Source organism: Bombus affinis, chromosome 8 (genome assembly GCF_024516045.1).
Source record: "Bombus affinis isolate iyBomAffi1 chromosome 8, iyBomAffi1.2, whole genome shotgun sequence".
Taxonomy (NCBI): Eukaryota; Metazoa; Arthropoda; class Insecta; order Hymenoptera; family Apidae; genus Bombus; species Bombus affinis.
The window spans coordinates 4,169,600-4,182,085 of NC_066351.1; the positions used below are offsets into that span (position 1 = coordinate 4,169,600).

Genomic DNA, 12,486 nt, shown 5'->3' on the forward strand with positions numbered 1-12,486 from the left:
AAATCACATTTTACAGAATCCTATTTAGAATCTTGGTTAAATCATTTCTAAAAAATAATAAATTAATATATATTTAAATTTTATAGTTTTTTCCTACAATTATTTTACCATTCTTCTTTTCCTTTATCTATAATATAAATTATGTTTAAAAACTTTTTTTTCAAATTTCCAATAACGCAAATCTAAATCTATAAAATTTTTATGGAAAACTATTAATTAATCACTTCATCTATTTCACATAAAATGAAAATTAATCTAGAATCTCGAATTCGATTGATGCGCTATTAAAGTAACGAGGTTCGACAAACAGCATCGATTGTGTGCACGATCCGCAGCAACTTTAATTTGTTCACTCGCGAGTTTTGTTTGCATACTTTTAGCGTATGCCGCGTAGAAATTTCGTTTCGTCGAATTCGGGTAGGTAGGTGGGTGAATATAGATCGTCCTGTACCAGAAACACGTGATTTGTATCTTCTGCGAACGGATTCGTTGTTGAAAGTTTCGAGACCAATTTTGAGTCGTAATCGTCGGAAAGGCTGACACATTGCAGATGACGGTATGTGATAAAATTGCGGTTAATGTACCAACAAGGCAGCAAGAACGAAGGTGAGTACATTTATATAAAATTTGGGAAATTTATTATATATATGCGTTCAAACATTCTCAATATTGTGAATATTATTTCAAATTATTTTCATTATTTTTGTAATATCATTAATAATGCTTCCTTCAGTTGTTGACAACAAAAGAATTTTATTTTTTGTATAAAGATATTCTAAATATTAGTTAACAATAGCTTGAATAATAATTATACAACCTGTTTTATTTTATTAATTTCAATGTCAACGAAATACAGACTTTACTGTCCATCACCCAATTTTGTCCCTTTAGTGCAATAAACCAAATCAAACTAAAAGAAAGAATTCCGTATTTTAAATATTCTGTATTTTTTCACAAAATGTTTCATATTTGATAAATCAAATGCTAAAGTTAAATCAAGTTAATATCGACGCACATGAACGACAGAACACAATATGTCACGCGATATGTACAAAAATATTCAAAGCAGATTATAGATTGTTTCTTTAAACCAGGAACCAGCATCTTTGAACGAAGCGATCACCGCCACCCTGTCACCTACCAAGAAGCCCGCAGTTGACCAAGGCAAGGTCAATGCACCGTTTTCCGTGTCATCATCCAAGATGGCGATTCCGAACAGCCGAAACTTCGCCAACTGCTACATGGAACTGTGCAAACAACAACGTCTTCGACCCTTGCCAGTTATCTGCGTGACACTGCCCCATAGTTTAGATTTCACCACTGATCGCGTCAAAATGGACGACTGGGGTCCCATTTTAAATTCCCTGTCGCTTGATCGTAGCCTACGATCAATTAGTGTTCGCAGCAGGTATCAGTGTCGGAAACCATTGGAAGAAATTAACTCGGAAGACAAGGCTAGAACGATGGGCAAGGCACCTGTCGTATTGTCTCGATATCTTTTAGAATGGTTGTCGCATAGCGTGGCTCAGTGCGTCAGAAACTCGCCGGTTCTAACTAATCTGGAGCTGGAAGGAATCCCTTTTCCGCCAGACTGCTTGGCGGTGCTTTGCGTGGGTCTGTCACACACGCACACGCTCCATTATCTCTCTCTTCAACGTTGTTACATCGGTGACAGCTCTTGCGAAGTTTTATGTCGCACAGTGGCCGACGTCCCAAGCGTCAGGTCACTGAATCTCAGCTACTGCGACTTAACGTGCAAATGTGGGCCTGCTCTGGCAGCGGCGTTGTGTAGACAAAAGTTGTTGCTCTATCACGATACTTGGAAGCAATCACTCAGATACCAAGAGCCGAATCTCGAGGCAATGTCTGGGTTACGTCGTTTGACGCTGAACGATAATCCTCAATTGGGTGACGCGGCGGTCAGCGAATTGATCGAAGCAGTGAGAGACAGTCTTTGGCTGAAGGCGTTGGACCTGCAGCGCTGTGGATTGACCGATAAGATCGGTAAAGATCTTCTGGAACTACTGGATCATAATAACACTCTGAGTATTCTGGACGTTAGACAAAATGCGAACTTGAACGAGGCACTGGTAAAGGAGGTGGTCAAGCGGCTAGAGGAGAATAACGTTGATACGAAGTCTGAATACCGATGGCTAGGTTTACCACAACACGATCGAAGAGTGGTATCAGCAGGCACTGGAAAGAGGAACGAGAATGAAAATCACGGGAAACCTCCGATCAGACCACGTAGCGCTATAACGGAGTATAAGAGGACTTATCAGTCTGCACGGAGAAAGACAGTTAATCTGGTGAATGACGCGAAGAAAACGAAAATGAGACCTCACGTTCCACCGTATAAGAACAGACAGCCACACCATCAAGAGCAACAGCAGATCGTTCAAAATGGTCAGACCAAGTCGAAGATATCTCTCCATTTGGATCTCCAGTCTCATATACAACCTGTGATGGGCGATGTTTGTCAAAATAATGTTCAATCGTACACGGATAGTGTACAGGCTGATACCGACAGATCCTCTTCGAAGAATTTAGAACTAATAAAGGTCGATGATGCGCCGCAGATGACGGATGATCTAGAGACGGAGGATTCCGCTAGAATTCAGAAGATCCAGATTCAGTTAGCCGAAGCAAAGGCTGAACACGATCGTCTTCTCGAAGATACGAGGCGAAGCGGGTTATTGCTGGCTGAAGAACGAGGGCGACGCGAGGCTGCCGAGGAGCAGTTGAACGAGATGAAGAACAATCTGGCTGAGCTGGAGAAGGCTTTGAAAGAGAAGGAACAGGAAACGAGCGGATTTCTGTTGCTTAGCCAGCAGTCTTTTGATGAGATTTGCAGCTCCTTCGATAGATTGCTGAACATGCTGGACAGCGTGACGAAAACTCCGAGCGCTAATAGGAGGGACACGACGGAAGCCGCCATTGTTAAAGCAGATATAAAGAGACGGGTCGCTTCTGTTATCAGGGAAACGAAATCGGAGAATCTGAGGCGAGGATTCATCGTGGACGTCGACGAGGACGACTCGGTTAGGTACACGGAGCCGATCAAGAAATTTGCCAAGTCGGAAAGCGACATGAGATCCGCGTTACCACCGATATCGACGTATCATTTGGAAAGGAATATAGGAGATAGTCCAGATATAGGTTCACCAACCTTGCAAAGGGTTCCGCGTAACGAAAAGCATATGATGTCTCCTAGAGCGAGGGCTAGGGCGTTATTCGCCCAAATTATTCAAGGGGACACTGTGCTTGATTTTTACAATCATATGGATTAGCATTTATATGGATTCGAAAATTGGGAGTAAGATTTAAAAACGAGATTGTGTACAGTGTATAGGCGCATAGCTTTTATAGAAATAATATAGGTAGATATACACGTAATAAAGAAAACACACAAGTATACATGCGTCGAACATCGATTCATAATCTGAATCTGCATAATTAAATATCGGTTTAGTAACTACCGTGGAGAAATGGAATTAAGAAACGTAGATACAAGAAAAGGAAGATAAAATGTTTTATAAATTGATTTCAGCAGAAAATTTACAGAAAATATATATATATATATATATTTGTATCGAAGTGTCAAGCTTCGCTTTTTGAGGCGGATTAAGAATCGCGCAGAATTAAAACAGTTTCGATGACAGAGCTTCTATGAGCTCTGGAACGTATCGCGAATCGATAACTAACGAGCAGTCGCGTTGGTACCGATTTGTACAGCTACGTACTTTTTCTTAATTTATTATGATTGGAATAAGCAGCATTTATTCCTTTCAACGAGTATCATCTCGTTCACGCGAAACATGCGTGTTATAATTAGCTCACACGAAAATTTAATTCCTCCGTTCGGCCATAATATCGATATCGTTTCTCTTGTTCTCATTGTGCTACACCTTCCGTGAAATTTCCTCCGAAATGTGGGTCAGCAATGCTTCCAACACTATCATCGATGGTTAACGTGCAAATAAAGCTCGATCGAACTTACACAATTTCAATATTCAATCTATATAGGGATATAGCCACGAATGGATAAGAGAGGGCCGAAAGGATGAAACGTCTTGTTAAACTACACGAGACATCTTATTAGCGACTATCCTACGATGCCACCAAAGACTGATATTTACGTAAATACGAAACTAAAATAAATTTCTTATTCATCTGGATTTCAGTACACGTTCAGTTTTAACAAAAGACAATTATCCATAATCGATTGTTTCGACGATCTCTTCATTCATATTGACATTATCAAATTATAGTGTTGTTTCAAAGCGTTTATTTATAGAGAAATTACAGGATCACGAATCGTCCAAATCTTTCTATGATTCCAGAATATAAGAAATGTAATGCTCTGTGTATAAATAGTTGCAAAATTAGTCAGTACAGCTGACTTCGTTTAACCGTCTATAAATTAAGCTTGTTACCTCATGTACAATGCTGCTTCAGATTACCACCTCTGTAACTCAGCTTTTCTAAAAATATTCGAACATTTTATACACCAGAAAATTCTTCTTTTATTTCATGTTCGTACATATCATAAAGAGTAATTATACCATCATGCATAATTGCGTAGGAATGAACGGAATTCTTTAACCTGTTAATCGGAAAAGATGAGTTAACTCGTCTCTTTTCCATCTCTTGGACACAATATTTATGGATTTCCTGTTTTTATATTATATCGCGCTAAAAATGAATTATGTCCTATTTATATTTAACACAATTAAATCGATTAGTCTGAAATTGACTTCCCGTCATTAATTTTTAGTTAAAGGATGACTTGCTTAATAGATTAATCCTATCCATTCAGAATTATTATATTATAATATGTGATGTCGAATAATTTAATATCTTTTATCTTGAGATATATATATATATCTAACTTTTTCCCTCGTTTTCTAAGATCTAAGGAATAATAGATATCTCCAAATTATCTCTTTTCAATGATTTTCAAATATCCTATTCTTGAGAGGAATATTCGTATGAATAACCACGAAATATAGTATATATCTAAGGAATAACTACGCCTGCAATAAGTATTTGCACGTATTCACATCTTTCAATAAATTTTCCGTCTTTTTTACCAGTTTCTACATTTCACTTTCACAGTATCAAATTCTTGTAGTCATGTGAAGGCAGTACTAAATGATACGAAATTTATTATGCCAATGTACTAATATACTGGATCTAATTAAATGCTATAGCAAATACAGTAAATGTGTAAAAGCTATAGCCATTGCATATGCAAGAAAAGGAAACAATTCAAGTTACAAAAAGTTAATAGTCGAACATTAATGATAGAAGAATAAACTGGAGCAATCATATCAAAAGATACACGGTGAGAAAAGAAGGCGATAATTTCGAGAAAGCTGCGGCTATCGACGCTGAGCATCGTCGGCACGCTCGCTGTCGCTTTTAACGTTCACCCCTTGGCGCTCTATGGATTTTCCATTAGTTCCAACCTGAGTACTCGGTTACCTGAAAAACGGTCAGCCACGGGCTACTAGTCAAAGGTAATTTTTCATGATAGATCACGCTCGGCGTGGCGTGTCGCGAGCGCGCTTGCTCACGACGGCGAAAAGTATGCTGCTGTGCAGCAGAAGATCAAACGTGCCAACAACGTCGTCGCCTCTCTTGCTCTTATCGTTGTTGCTCCCGATGAATCGCCGATTATCGATCGTTAAGCCCTCGCTGTTACCTTTAATCCCCCTCCATGACTGACCACATGGATCCATTCGACGATTCATCGCGCCTTTGCGTCACCTAAATACACGTAACGCGGGATCCAATATGTGAAAATATATATCTTGGTGTTCGAAGAAGTGGAACGAGGATCTTGGATAATTATAGAGATAATTCTTGGTATGTGTAAGTTTTGGTTGTAGCTTTTATTATAGAATTCTATTTGTTTGAACTACATTTAGTAGAACGAAATTTTAGTTAGTGCTTGATTGTCCATTTATTCAAACACAGAACTATATTATTAAATTGCGAATATCTATACTAATTTATATTTTGAATGAACTAGGAAACTCAGATGTAGGCAAAGATTTATTTCATCCACTAAGTATTATAACAAGTACTGTAGTTTCAAAATTCTATATATTTTTGCATATGTGAATTTTATGGAATGATGTTCCTTTAAATTTTCTACAGATGCACAAAAATCCGCTCTCTACCTACCGTATGAACTCGAATTATATTTTTGAGATATAATTTTAGCCATTCAGTGTTCTATTGAGAACTACGTGAAGCTGCATATATCAGCTATATATCAGCAAATATTTGTAAATTAGAAGGGCGAAGGATAAAATATAATGGCTTACCCAAAAACACCGACGGCGACTGCTGCCTCTCGAAGCGCGCGTTCCTGGTCCATCTCGACGAGAGCCTCTGGTCTAATGGTGGCAGTGTTTCTGGGTTGCCGTTCATTCTGTACAGCTGAAACAGAAGCGTACACCTTCGATGTAACGTCGATAACAGGCGTTAATTGCAGCCACGAATTAATTACACGCCTCCGTGTACTGCCTCGCGCGCGCTTCAGTCAGCGCCATCGAACGTAATGTCTTTCGGAATTTGTGCACAATTTGCGAAATTGTACACATCGTGATTAATTACTTGTCAATCCTCAAGAAAACGAACAATCTTGTTCGAGGTTTTTAACCTTACAAATTGATAACAGATCAAGATTATTGTTTTCCTTCGACGTATCGAACGTGATGATAAAAATAGTGACGTGTATTTTTATCAGAGAAGGGGTGAGGAAGCCACTATATATTTTACGTTGACAAACGTTCTATATTTGGGAAACAATATAATAATAATAATTATAGAAATATCTGAAATCTATTAAAAAAATTAATAAATCATCTAAACGATTTTTATTTATTAAATCCATAAATAAACTTCAACTCCAAATATTTTTTCATTCTTTATGCTCTTCGAAACATGTATCTAAATTTTTAGATAGATCAAGTTTTTAATATAGTAATTGACCTATAAGAAACATGGTACTAAATTTTAGATAATTTTAGTTCTTAACATAATAATTCCTTTATAAGTATTATCAGTATAATCGCGAAGCATGTTTTCCAGTTGAGCTAAAATTAAGTAATGTTCGTGTATAATATTATGCAATAGCGCAATTCCAAGAACAAGGTTCCCGTTCTGAGAGAACAAAACGATCAACTAAACCAGACAATCGGGCGTCGTTCATGGTATGTCTCTCAATAATGTCTCTCCACTGTGTTCGTTACATGGAATATCCTCTCCCCTGTAGAGTTTCTTGGTTATTGAAATATCAGTGGAGTTCGCTGGTTCGACGAGTCTTGCCAGATTAATCGGGGAACAAACGATTGGCCACCACCCTCTCGTCAAACTCACGTAACGCAGCGTTATATCACGCCAGTGGCCTGCGACTGACAAGCGTGAATTTAACAGACGTGTAGGAATCAGCCGCGTTTATTGTTTGTATATATTGCCGTTCGATAATTCCCATTCGGCTGCCAGCTAACGGAAGACGAGGTTCCACCTCTGGAAACCTTATGCACCGTAGACTACCAGAAAATGGAGTAATATTCCCTTCTCGCGTTTTCAGTGACATGTATTTTCATTGGGATTGAATTAATACGCGAAATCGAAGAAGGGGAAGAAGAAGGGCTTTGCTTTGTTTGCTTAATGCTTAACTTGGCGTTCTGACCTTCGAAAATGATAATATTAGGGGCACAGTAAGGATAATAAGGATACATTAAGGGGTGAAATAAAGACAAAGTATTATTCTTTTGATGTTTGGCGTGTTTCACTACAAAAGTGAATTCATGGCGTATTAAATATCTAAATTTAAATTTTGATTATATTTGCATATCAAATATAGACAAAATATTGAGGTGTTCTGGTATAAAACTGGATCGTAAAATAAATAGAAAAAAGGAATGGAGTGGCAAAATGAGAATTGGAATTTTGAAGTGTTCTATTTTAACATAAGTAGAAAAGCGAAAGATTGTATATTAGTAACTTCAATTTAAATTTTGATGTAGAAGGCGTGGCGATTTATGTTTAAGTTCCTTTCTTCGCATTGTCACACAGTGTGGTCTGATAAGAGCATCATAAAATATTTACACAACTGCGAGAGAAACAATATTGTTTTTGGTATTCTATAGAGGGCAAATCAACAAAAGGTTATTCATAATAAGTTATAACACGAATATTTATATTTTAATAACATTGAACGAAGAACATACTGCACCTATTTTCTCTTTTTATTAGTTTATCTTTGTTATGTTCAGAAATACCTTCGAATAATGTAGGAAACCAAAACATAAAACAAAACATAAAATGGACATTTACCAGTGCACCATGTTCGATGATGTAATAATGATAATTGAAAAATTAGCAATCGTTGTTAATCCTAAAAATCAGCAAAACTTTGCAAAAACTACATATTTGCAAAAATTAAAGGGAAATAGTAAATTAAATCTGATCAAAGAAATTTGAAATGAATTAGGTAGAAAATATAAAGAAATTTAACCAGTATCATTTACCACACGCACAATTTTCTTTCAAACTCTACCAATATAATCATGATATATACATAGTCCAGCCTCATACAGTACTAATGAAATTTCGAAATATTCGTATAAAATACGTAATATATTCATAAAAAGTACCGAAAAATGTCCAAATACTTTCGCGAGCCACTGTATAAGTGTTCGAACGCTTATGAATGTTAGCGTGCATTTCCCGCATCGCTAAAAAACATCTGAAAATTTCCATCTTCATTCGAAAAGCGTGTTTCAAAGCAGGAAATACTGATGGTCAACATCTTCGACTTTCTGCAAAGGCTGTACCACAAAGACGCGACAATTCCATCCATTTCCATCCCCAAGAGGGAAGACTCGTGACGTCGGGCACATGTTAATGGCGTCGCGATTAGGGCACTCAGTGGTGTGTAATGGCCAGCAGAATTTTTTTTTCCAGCTTCCCCCTTTTTAGCGTGGCACGGGTGCACAGTAATTTCGTAATAATAAAAAGCGTGCCGCGGCTCACTTTACCTACGCGTCGTGCTGCCTGCTGAGCGGCTTAATAGGATCCTCCTACTTCGTCAAGCCTTTTGCATCTGGCTCTCTGTCTCTCTCGTTTTTTTCTGTTCCCAGAGCTTTCTTCCCTTGCTTCGCCCTCGCTCTCTCACTTTTTCTCCCGTTTACCCTGCCGGTGGAAAAGATAAACGCCCTTCCGCCGGTCGCGTCCCCGGGAAATTTTTCTTGTCCGCGTATGTAACGCGTCGTGCTTTCCCTTTTGTCTTTTTAACTCTTCAGTCCGCTTATTTTCACACACCCCCCTTCCTTTTTCTTTTTTCCTCTGTCTTCTTCTCTTTTCTTCTTTTTCCACGTGCCTTTGATTTTCTTTTTTTAATGCATCAACCCGCGATTCGAAGTGTTGTGGATACTTAAGGACACTAGGGGAGACTTCACTCGAGAACTTCTAACTTGGAAATAGATTTCGGATATCGCTGTGACATTATGTTGTTGATAAGTTTTATAAAATGTTAATACAGGGTGGTTTTATAATTAATATATACGCATATGAACACCGTAGGTGAAAGATAGACTACTTTTACACACGTTTCTGTTTTTCCTGTCTTTTTATAGAAGAGCTGTTTCACTTAAAATTCTATATCGAAATTATCTTTTCATCTATCTTCGAACGAAGCGATATTAATTATCATTGCTCGATCTACCACACACAAATCAACCGTTAGAATGATCGTTACCGCGTGCTGCGGTTGGCGTCCGATGAAAATCGCGTATGCAGAGCGGCAAAACATGAAACACGCGGCGAAGACATGCCGCATGCAGAGAATAGTGCGGTTGGCCGCGACGGGCGAAAACGATGTCGGGCGTCGTAAACACCGCGGTCGTTAGCGACGGTCGCGTGGCCGTCGCCGAGCCCCGAAGGGTTAATTGGGGGAAATAAACGTATGCAACGTGCGACCGATCCTTGTACGCAAAAATCCTCGCGCTCCTCGTTGTCTGGCGCGCGCCCTTTCCTCGCGTCTGCTCAAGGGACGCGCGTGTATCGCACGATGACAAGGAATCCGTTAGCGGAGGCGTACAGAGAAAGAGAGCACAGCAAATTGTGTCATAACGGTGGGCGAGAAAGGAAGGGACAGAAAATGCGGAAGAAGCAAAGTGAAAAAGGGAGGCAGACCTCCCACGGTGAGCTTCACGCAAATGAGAGTGAAACGATCTGTAAAAGGGCGTTTATCTCCCTGGTGTGAAACTGCATGTCGTAGACGCCGACACCATGGGAAGGGTTCACACCGGATAGAGAAGTTTCTCTGCTTATCGAACGAGAAGAATTAACGATTGTAATTACGAGGAATTACGCCTGGAGAAACGATGTACCATCGATAAATAGACGGGATGGTAGATCGGTTACCTGGACTTTTGATTATTCCGCCTGATGGAAATGGAAAATGTGTTTAAAGCGTGATATGAATTTTTATTGAGTGATTATATCAATACAGGTGACAATTTTTGATATATTGGTTGGATATATTGAGTGGTTCAATGTATTTAGTTGATTGAATAATTTTTGGTATTTTTATATTAATATTATGATATTATAAAATATAATATTATAAAGAGGAGCTTCGCGAACGTTTATGTCATTCGGTGACTAAAAAGATAAATTTTAATAACATATTGTTGAAAGTAAAATTTGCCAGAAGTATTGAAATACGTGGTTTTATTTATCTGTAGAATAAATGCGATAAAAAATGAAACCATTTAAAATCACATGAAATTAAGAAAATACTGAAATTTTTGTCTCTATCCCTTAAAAATCAGTTAGAAAGTTGTTGTGCCTCTAAAAACGTAACTATCAACAAAATTATTATCAAAACCATGAAAACAACCCCCTTCCTGCATTTCAACAATTTCTATTACTCACTGATTAGTTCTCTAGTATCTCTAGCATCATTCTCTAGTTCTGGATGAAACACTCTCTTCGCCTTCCTTTCTTCACATCCTTCTGTCTCGCTCCTACTTTACCCCCCCCCCCACTCCTACGTTGAGAACCATCAACAAAATTAATACCAAAACTGAAAAAACAATCTCCTTCCTGTATACCAATTTAGAATAGAATAGCAATATCATGGCAAACAATTCTTCACAATGCAAGCAGAAGCACCTACAAAACGATATTAATCAAACAATGATCTATGTACATCAGTTGCTTGCAGAAAAATAGCAACACACAAACTGATATATCGGAAGATGAAATGGCGAAAGTTTACGAAATATCTTGGTCTTCATCGCGAAGCGTAACTCCCGACGCTGGGCAATCTAATTTCCACGGGAAACGACCGACGTTCCATAGAAACGTCATCGTACCGGTCGCCAAGGGAACCGGAATCCAATTGGAAGTATTTCTTCTTACGACGTCAAGTTCGGCAATAAGAAAGTTGGCGCGCGCCGCGGGACGAGTTTCCGCGGGGACGACGCGACGGAAGAAAAAAGAAAAGGAAGACGATGGAACAACGTTGGAAAAAGGGGGAAATGCTCTTTTGCCGTGGCAGGTGCGCCTGTTCGCTGGTTGAGAAGGCATTAAGAGTTGAATCGAACGGTGCCGCCAAAGCGGACCAAACCACCCCGTGCCAATCGCTCCGCCTTTATCCAGTTATTTATGTCGCGAACATAAAGGACCCTCGCTCGAATTCCGCTCTTCAACGAAGAGAAAAGAGAAAACGTGCCGTTGATTGATTCTCACAATACGGGTTTACCTGCGGAAATAGATAATCTAATATATCGATAGCCGGTGAGATGCATTGGCAACCCTCTAAAAGGAGAGAGAGATATTTTTCTTTTGCTCCGAAAATCGCGATTTGTGTCGACAAAGTTGATGTGAAGCGTCTTTTGGTAAAATGTCTTTTGGTAAACGTTAGAGTTTTGGATGTTTAAAGATATGAAGACCACAGAAGAAAGATATGCCGGGTACATGATTGTTGATTTTAATAATTAAATCATTTGCGTGGAATTTTCTTAACAATTCAAGAAAACTCTTTTGGAATTTTTCTCATTAGCTTAGATACATATATTTCTTTATTTAGTTACACAACGAGTTGACGGATGTTAACTGTAAGTATGTATGTATATGAAATATATATACTTTTACAGACATTACTTATTATAAAAGGAGTTTCAATGGAATAATGGTGTCTTGGATGTTATTGATGTTTGAACAAAATAAATGTAAACGATTCGTAAAATCTTTCTTTTGGCTTGAATTTTAGTAGGACTTTTTGTGTTTCTTGATGTTTTATAGGGATTAAATATTTCTGGGAATTTTATTGACGATATAAATAAATTATGATATGAAATTTGAAATTTCAAACTCAGTCGGTTTTAGATATTTGATTTGTAATTTACACATGGATGCTTTTATCCCAAAGAAAATTGATTTTTCATTTTTTCGAAG

The 12,486-nt window shown here is 38.2% G+C and overlaps 2 protein-coding genes across 4 annotated transcripts in view; one reads left to right on the plus strand and one right to left on the minus strand.

Moving 5' to 3' along the window:
• Positions 1–12,486, minus strand: part of LOC126919709 (photoreceptor-specific nuclear receptor-like) — a 31,979-nt gene that overhangs the window by 2,684 nt on the left and 16,809 nt on the right. For all 3 annotated transcript variants that reach the window (XM_050729221.1, XM_050729220.1, XM_050729222.1), the window contains one exon: positions 6,336–6,450. In XM_050729221.1, the coding sequence (XP_050585178.1) occupies positions 6,336–6,450 (115 nt within the window). The remainder of the gene's footprint in view (positions 1–6,335; positions 6,451–12,486) is intronic.
• Positions 3–5,772, plus strand: LOC126919708 (centrosomal protein of 78 kDa-like). The gene has a single exon (XM_050729219.1). It carries the CDS (start codon positions 1,203–1,205, stop codon positions 3,288–3,290), a length of 2,088 nt encoding a protein of 695 aa, XP_050585176.1. The 5' UTR covers positions 3–1,202; the 3' UTR covers positions 3,291–5,772.

What these genes read in the sequence shown, in the direction of transcription:
- LOC126919708 (XM_050729219.1), top strand. Translation starts at nt 1,203, where the DNA reads ATGGCGATTCCGAACAGCCGAAACTTCGCCAACTGCTACATGGAACTG.